The sequence below is a fragment of the Gossypium hirsutum genome, chromosome A12, assembly GCF_007990345.1.
Source record: "Gossypium hirsutum isolate 1008001.06 chromosome A12, Gossypium_hirsutum_v2.1, whole genome shotgun sequence".
In the NCBI taxonomy this organism is placed as follows: Eukaryota; Viridiplantae; Streptophyta; class Magnoliopsida; order Malvales; family Malvaceae; genus Gossypium; species Gossypium hirsutum.
In genome coordinates, this window is record NC_053435.1 from 5,335,743 (window position 1) to 5,344,539 (window position 8,797).

Sequence of the window (8,797 nt, forward strand, 5' to 3'; positions counted from 1 at the left end):
TTTAGCCCCTATACTATTTTCATTAGTTATTAAAAAAATCATTTAATAATTCTTATTTGCTAATGTCATGGTCAACTCATAAATTTCTCGATGTTATCCTCAGACTGTCTCGATTTAAAGAAATTTGGTCTTAAAATCAAAATTTTTTTTAACACTGATGAAGATTGAGTCTTTACATGATTTGTAAGGGCATTGAATCAAGTTAAATGGTTGAAGACGTGCTTCGAGCGTCTTTTATAAAATCCAAGACTAGAAGATTTTTTTTTGGTGAATTACATGAAGAGGGCAAAGCCGTAACAACAACGCGACTATCACAACTTGAACTCAGGCCATACATAGAGTGATGAACACCCTAGTCATCAGGCCAACACACAAGGTTCAACACCAGAAGATATTGAACATCATACTAGAGCCTTTTTTGTCGATTGATTAGAGGTATGTTGATGCTGGAAAATTTTGGCAACTTAGTTCATACCACGTATCTCCCATTATTATCTAATTTTGAAATGGTTGATAGATAGAAGTGGGGGTTTGCCATTTTGGTCTACCTATACATAGTGCTATTTAACGTGTGCTGAACGAGGAATGAACTAGTAAATGGCTGCCTAGTGATTTTATAATTGTAGGGGTGATGTCGACTTTCATGGATTGTGCTTAACCTCTTTGATATTCTAAGTTTCCATCTTGCTACAAAGTAAAATTAGGAGCATATGTTATAAAGTATATTATGTTCTAAATGTCTTATATCTATATTGACATTTTGTATTTTAATAGGTGATTCGCGCATCGTGTTCATGCAACATATTGGAAGGAGAAATCTTAGTGATATCAGCATCTATTTGATGATAATTCAAATGATTCGATAATTTTTTATTTTATTTTGTTAAGTTTATTTACTATCACCTCGTAATCAAATTTAAAGATAACATCTTTACTATTTTTGCAATTTGTTTGTACAACGTATTAAGTGGAAGAGATTACAACTATACTACTGCCAAAGACACTTGTGCACATCCATGTTTTTATTGTGTGCATGTTGCTTATATGCTTTTTTTACATCAAATGGCATTGGTCTAATCAGGTATTATATATTTTGGAAAATCTAAAAAATTTTGCCAAATTTAAATAACATGAATTACTATCACCCCATAAATTTGCTTTTAGGGTTGGAGCATAATTGAGCCACTAGATTTTTCAAGTACATTGCACATTAGGCCATTAAAATATGGATGACTATCATCCTTTAGATTTGCGTTTGTGATCAAAGCATAACTAGATCACTATTTATGGATGACTATCGTCTAAAATACCTTGCATGGACCCAAATTGTCATTTCAACCTGTTAGGAAGCTATTAGTCCAATGTAGACACAAATGATAGGCATCCATGTCTTGAAGAATGCATATTGCTTGAAAGTTGTCTTGGGTATAATATCAAACACTGCGTTGTTTAGGTATAACATCCATATAACACATCAAATATATACAAATACAAATACATTCTTTAACAAGAATAATTCATTACATTATTTAACAAAAATAATGAATTACATTGAATGTAAATACATCATCAACACAACTTTTCACTAACTCGTTGATTGATTTCTTGTCACAACCAAATTAGTTCTTTTGTATAACATTTATGATCCAAGTGACCCTAAATTTATTAAAAGGTTGAATAAAATAGAGGATTATAAATATAGATAATTGAATACATTTTAAGATATTATATACTATTATATTTTTACCTTCTATTAGGAGGGAACTGTTACGGTTGAGAATGGATGGATGTTAGCCACGACACCCGTATCCATGCCAATGTTTGTAGAAGCAGACAATAATTATTTGTTTTGTTAATCTATCCTCAAGTTGCCCTACATAGCTTCTTATATAAATACGCTAGAGTCGCCACATCCTATTTTTTTTATCTAGCTACAGTTTTAACGAAATGTTTATCACATTTTCTCAATATGATTTTTTCTCAAATATTAACCATTTATTGTCAATTCTTACTTTTAAAAAGAAATTGTCAATTCTTTGAATTTGTTTTTAAAAAAAAATCAAATTGCCTTTTTTTTTTGAAAAGGTTTAAATTTAGTACGTTTTCTTGACTATATTGGATATATATAATATTATCTAAAATCATGAAAAATAAGAAACATTTTTAGGTGGAGGAGTTCATGAAGGGATGAGCGGCGAACCTCATTAATCGACCCATTAAGCATTTTATATTTTAAGTATATTATAATTTAAATTTAAATTTAAATTAAAAAATTTAGAAATAAACTAATTAAAATTTTAAAAATAAAAATAATTCTAAAATTTTAAAGAATTGAGGGATTTTAACCTATTAAAAAACGATGGTTGTAGATTTATTATTTAAAAAAAATAAAAAAGGGTATTTATGGAAGAGTAAAGGTGTTAAAAAGAATAACGTCATGATTTCAAAGCGATAGGAGGCGTCAAAGTTTCTGTCAAACCAAACAACATTTCTCAGTTTTTCATTCCCTTTCTCTCAGCTCTCAAAAATAGAAAAACGCCCCCTTTTCTTTTTAGAACCAAATGAAATTTACTTACAGTGTTCCAAAAAGTTAAAATTTTTTTTATTGCAATTTAATTTCTAATACTAACACCGAACGCACCAAGCAAAAGCACTGTTAGCGTTGGTGTTGGAGAAGAATTTGTTTCTCTCTCTTCTTTCTACTTTCTGCTACAACACGACGACACACTCCGTGCTGGCAAAGATTCCTTCATTCTCTTCCTTCCTTTCTCTTACCCTAAAATTTTCCCCACCAACATTCACTTTTAACATGTTTTCTGTTTTCTTCATCTAAAAACCACTTCCTTTTTTCTTCAATTATTAGGAGGGGTTATTATGGGATGTTCTAGTTCAAAGTTAGATGATCTTCCGGCAGTTGCTCTTTGTCGGGAAAGATGTGCCTTTTTAGACGAAGCGATTCGACAACGTTTTGCTCTAGCCGAAGCTCATGTTGCTTACACTGCGTCTTTAAAGTCATTTGGTCAGTCTTTGAATAATTTCGTGGAGCATGATTTTGGAACTTCTTCAGGGGCGCTACCTCCTTCTCCTCCGTCGCCCAATAAACTTAAAAGCAAAGCCGTGGATCCAATTGCCGTTGGCCCAAGTTCTCCCAAGAAAGGTCATCACCATTCCCATTCCAATTCTGGTTCTCATCTTCACTTCCATTCCGATTCGGATGAAGATGACTCCGGCGGCTCTTTGCACCATTCAGACCATTCTTCGCCTTTGCACGACGATGGTGGGGGTCATATAGAGTATATGCACCCAAACTATCCCAATTATGGACCTCTTGAATCTGGGTCTTTTCCCGGCGGATTTATGCATATGAATTTTATGAGGAAGCAACCAACACCTTCGATTGTTTATGAACAAAGGCCTATGAATCCGGAGACTGTTTATATGGGTGAATCTTCATCTTCTTCTTATTATCCTCACTCTTATATGAGTAACAATAATCCTAGTTCTAGTTCATACCCTTATCAAGGTTACCCCAATTACGGTGGTTTTAGTAATTATTCTTCTTATTCGGCGCCTGGTTATGAGTCTTCACTGCAACCGATGGCGGGGTCATCCTCGAAACCACCACCGCCTCCACCTTCGCCTCCGAGAGCTTCAGCTTGGGATTTCTTGAACCCTTTCGAGAGCTATGAAAGCTATTATCCTCCGTTTACGCCGGCTAGGAATTCAAGAGAAGTTAGAGAAGAGGAAGGGATCCCTGAGTTGGAAGATGAGGATTATCAACATGAAGTAGTTAAAGAAGTGCATGGAGACCAGAAATTTGTTGATAGCGGTGGTTATTCCAAGCCCCCAGTTAAAGATGAGGATGGGAAAATTGCTGTTAGTGAGTCAGAGGCTTCTCTTTATCAGACACGGCCGAGTGTTGGGATTGAAAATGATAGGGTGGAATATGAGGTTCATGTGGTGGATAAGAAAGTGGTGGATGATGAGAGGGCTGAGGAGCGTGGTACCGGGTCAAGGGGCGCTCCAAAGGATGTTTTTGAGGTGATTAGAGAGATACAGGTTCAGTTTGTGAGAGCTGCCGAGTCGGGGACTGAAATTGCCAAGCTGCTTGAGGTTGGAACACTTCCTCATCACCGCAAACATGGTATGGATTTTCATTCTTTTCATGGGATTATTGTGTCATTTATTTGTCCTTTCACTTGGCGAGTAAGAATTTTGTGGATATTCAATATCTGTGATTTCACAAGTACTGATACTTCATTAGATTGGACCTTTTTTTTTTGTCCAACTGTTGGTTTTCTGCGAGTCATACTAACTGTGGGATTTGGTATGTTTGTGGAACAGTTTCCAAGATTTTGCATGTAGTTACTCCTTCGTTATCTGTAGTACCATCTCAGCCATCTACTTCTCAGACTGGCGAGTCTTCTTCGTCTGCTGACAACACTGATCCAGCTTTTCTAGACATCAATGAAGAAATGGCCAGGAAAACGAAAAACCTTTCCGCTACTTTGCAGAAGTTGCATCTTTGGGAAAAGAAGCTCTACAATGAAGTAAAGGTATATTGTGCTTCTGTCCAAGCCTTCTCTTTACAGTTTTAGATTCATGATTATCTCGAGTTGCTGTATGGTCTAATTGATTCATGATTATAAGTAGTGGTTTCACATTTGGTTCGTTTTTAATTTAGTGTATTATGTTAGAATATGTTTCATTATCTATTATGTTTTACACTAATTTTATTTATATCTCATTTAAGGAATTGTTTCTCTGAAAGTTGCTGCTCTGAGATATTTACCTTTAAAGGGCTTGATGGTGTTGATTTTATGCTTTTTCATGGATAGCATAATAGTGGCTTTTATTCAATTTATGTTGTTTCTGTACCATTTTAGAAATACCTTGTCATCATCATAACTTGGTTTCTAGTGGAACTACAATGTTTTAGTTATACTCTGGAATGAAGAGATGTTGGGCATTTCTTTTAGTGGTTCTGTAACCATTCTTATCATTCTAACTAGAAGTTTCTGATCTTCAGGCTGAGGAGAAGATGCGGGTAGCTTACGACAGGAAATCTCACAAGTTAAGGCGACTAGATCAAAGGGGTGCTGAAGCTAATAAAATTGAGTCAACCCGGAATACAATCAGGGGTCTGTCCACGAAGATAAGAATAGCAATTCAAGTTGTTGACAAGATATCTGTGACAATTAATAAAATCAGGGATGAGGAACTATGGCCACTGCTAAATGAACTGATTGAAGGGTCAGATTATTTCCATTTGAGTGTTCTTAGTATTTGATTTCTTTAATTAGCATCTTTGATGAGATTACTTAAAGCTGCCTTTATTGGTTGCATGATGACATTGCTTTAACAGTTTTACCAGTTTTACGGGTCTCTTGCCCTTGCTAGCAATGAGAGGTGAATGTCAATGCTGCATGCTGGCATGTGAGGTCTTTAAAGAGTATGAGGGATCAAATAATGAAAAAGAAAGGTGTTAGCTGACCTGCCCTTGGTCAGAAGATTCTTCTACAGTTTTTGTTAAGATAGATGCTGTTAGATCATGCATTCTTTTCTTTCTCTTCACGTGGATTCTTGAACCATTGGAATCAAATAGTTCATGGGTTTGGCCTAAAATGTCTAGTTACTATGACTGGAAAATTATTTGAGTTTCAGGTTTAGTGCTTGAGATTCTATATCTATTGAAATCTTATTAGAAGTTGAGAAAAGCATGTGCTATACGATGCTTTATTGAACCAAAGATGCAATATAGATACCCTTTAAGTATACAGATTGCCTTTACTAATCGGGGTAGTGTTTCACTGAAAGGATTTTCTCTTTCTTTTAGTACCTTTTTCTTCCTGTGCCCGAATTGGAAGATAAATGGTTGAACTAGTAATTATATTTTTGTACATTTAGCACGAACATTTAGCAAATAATATGCTTCCAATGAAGTACTATGATTTTTGTAGTTGAGAACATGAATTCGAGATAAATGTACTTTAATTTAGTGTTATGTAAATATTTCCATTAAATAAATGTAGTATGTATTAAATATTATCAATAATATCAAAACCTATGTTTCTGATGTATGCATTTATTTAGTATACTGGAGTGTGATTTTGACAGCGACTTTTCATCTAAGTATATCATATTTGCCTTCCAACAGTATATATCACACAAATAGATATTTGAGACTTTAACTCACTTTATGTAAGAAACCAAGCAAAGATAATTTTTATGAGATCATATTCACAAATGTAAAATCTGGGTGTCAAATTACTTTCCAGTTGGGGCTCTTGCATGTTTTTTTCTTTGCAGCGCTAACTTCATATCTTTTTCATGGTTTTCATATCCTTGATTGTATTGAATTAACAAACCTTTTCGCTCCAAACAAATATGGACTTATCATTTACATTTTTATTCTCTTAATTCTTTTTGCGTAGTCTTATCTCATTTCCTTGTATTTTTTTCCAGGTTAGACAGAATGTGGAAATCAATGCTTGAATGTCATCGTAATCAATGTCAAGTAGTTAGAGAAGCCAAAACTTTAGGTCTCATTGGATCTGGCAAAAAACTCAGTGATGATCATCTTAAGGCCACACTGCAGTTCGAGCATGAACTTATTAGTTGGACTATAAGATTCTCAAGTTGGATAGATGCCCAGAAGGGTTATGTAAGAGGTTTGAATAATTGGCTACTAAAATGTCTTTACTACGAACCAGAAGTAACTGATGATGGAGTAGCTCCCTTCTCACCTAGTAGAATAGGCGCACCATCCATATTTGTAATATGTAACCAGTGGTCACAAGCAATGGATAGGATATCAGAAAGGGAGGTGATCAACTCTATGCGGGTTTTAGTGACTGGTGTGCTCCAGCTTTGGGAACAAGATAAGTCAGAAATGCATCGGAGGATGATGGCCAATAAGGATTTAGAGAGGAAGGCTAGGAATTTGGATAGAGAGGATCAGAAGCTGCAGAAAGATATCCAAGCATTAGATAAGAAAATTGTTTTGGTCTCTGGAGATGGTAGCAGTCTCTCGGTAGCTGGAAATGTTGTATATCAGAGTGAGACTAGCAACAGTAGTTTGCAGGGGGGCTTGCAACGCATATTTGAGGCAATGGAAAAGTTCAGTTCCGAGTCCTCCAAAGTCTATGAGGAACTTTTGCAGCGTGTGAAAGAAAGGATTGCTGAAGACCATGAGAGAGTATCATAGGACCCACTAAAACAAAATGACTATGGCATCCCTTGGAACTGATGATCAGTTTAGGCAGTCTATTGCCCTCTCAGAAATGGAGCTCAATGTTGGGTTGGACGGGTCCTGCAAACATACAACTTGGCTGGTTGCTCTACTGTCAGGGAAGACTTGATTATGAATGAGTTGGAAGAGACATAAGATGGGAGCTAACCTTGGAATTGTTAGATGATTCATCATCTGCCTTACAGGAGTAGGTTTCGGATGGGCTTATGGCATCGACTGTCAAGCTTGTCAAGAGCCGAAGACAGATATTGCATTTCCAAAATCTCACTCAAGGTGCAACTCTAGATATCCTGTCCAGTCGGCATGAAGCAGCACCCGTATCATTGAAGAATATCAGGCAAAGGAAAGCAGATGGTGTGCCAAACCATTGGAGTAAGCAGATTCTCCATCAGTTTTGTAAGATGAAGAGTTTTAAAAATGTAGTTTTTATGAACATTTGCAAGTCACTGGAATACCCAGAATCAAATGTTGTATAATGCAATTTGCTTTTACATTTTTGAATCAAACTACATCAGTTTTTTTTTTTTTGGTATAGGAAACCAGTTGACACCCTGCAAATTGAAAGCAATGTGAATAAAAAGATGGTGTTAAGAGGAAACCAAAATGAAATTGTTGAAAGGCAGTTGGGAATGAAAAGGTCAATAATGCAGTAGAAAGATCCGAGCAATCATAAACATTGTCAGGTCGATGTGATGCTACACTTGTGGTGCAATGTTTTTCAAAATAATTGTACCAAAACAAGTACCAGTTTCAATGGTAAGAATTTTGACAGCTAACCAAACTGTGACTGCCATGATTATTGCACAAAATAAAATCCAACAAGATTTTGCTGAACCTGTAAAAGAAAATAGAGGATATATTTATTTTTATTTGTATAGTTAAAATTAATAAAACAAAGTACTTTTAATTAATTTATAAAAAGGAGGTAAATGATTTATTTTAAATTTTATTTTTTATCAACATATAATTAAATTAAAAATTATAAAAATCGATATTCTACATAAAACTATAATGCCTAAAAAATTTTGTATTAAATACAAGAATAAAATGATTGCTAATTTCTAAAAATAAGTTTTGAAAAATAAGTCCATGATTGTTAATTTCTAAAAAAAATAAAGAATTAAAAAAAGATGGAAAAGAATGTTTCTTAAAAAAATAAAAAAATAAAATCCTAATAATCCGAAAAAAATCTATTTATTTCATGTTTTTCTTTTATTTTAGGATTGTTTATTATTAGTAAATCTTTTTTTATTTGATTATGAGGATTTTTTCAGTGTAGATATAATGAATAAAAGTAAAGATTGGAATTTCTTTGGCACTTTTTTCTTTAAATTTCTACTGAATAATACATTAAATCTCACTAGATTTTGTTTTGTTTTGAGTTGTGTGTTTTTTTTTAGTATTTTAATTTTACTCTCAAAATTAGATTTAATTTTCTAGTAAGATTATAAATTTCAAAAGTAAATAGCTAAAAATAAAATACTTGAAAGGTAAAATTAATAATGCTCGCTTTCCTCTCACTTTCACAAATTAGGTATTAAAAAA

The 8,797-nt window shown here is 34.1% G+C and overlaps 1 protein-coding gene across 2 annotated transcripts; it reads left to right on the forward strand.

Annotated features, from left to right (window-relative positions):
- Positions 1-2,431: 2,431 nt before the first annotated feature.
- On the forward strand, positions 2,432-8,086 carry LOC107931886 (protein ALTERED PHOSPHATE STARVATION RESPONSE 1). 2 transcript variants are annotated; one of them, XR_001693312.2, is made up of 5 exons: positions 2,485-4,144; positions 4,345-4,556; positions 5,030-5,253; positions 6,466-7,624; positions 7,788-8,086. XR_001693312.2 is itself a non-coding variant. In XM_016863843.2 (4 exons), the coding sequence occupies exons 1-4, from the start codon at positions 2,875-2,877 to the stop codon at positions 7,205-7,207; spliced, it is 2,448 nt and encodes an 815-aa protein (XP_016719332.1). In that variant the 5' UTR covers positions 2,432-2,874; the 3' UTR covers positions 7,208-7,775. The 2 variants fall into 2 exon arrangements, 1 of the variants encoding a protein (XP_016719332.1); XM_016863843.2 differs by lacking the exon at positions 7,788-8,086 and having other exon boundaries at positions 2,432-4,144; positions 6,466-7,775.
- The last annotated feature ends 711 nt before the right edge of the window (positions 8,087-8,797 follow it).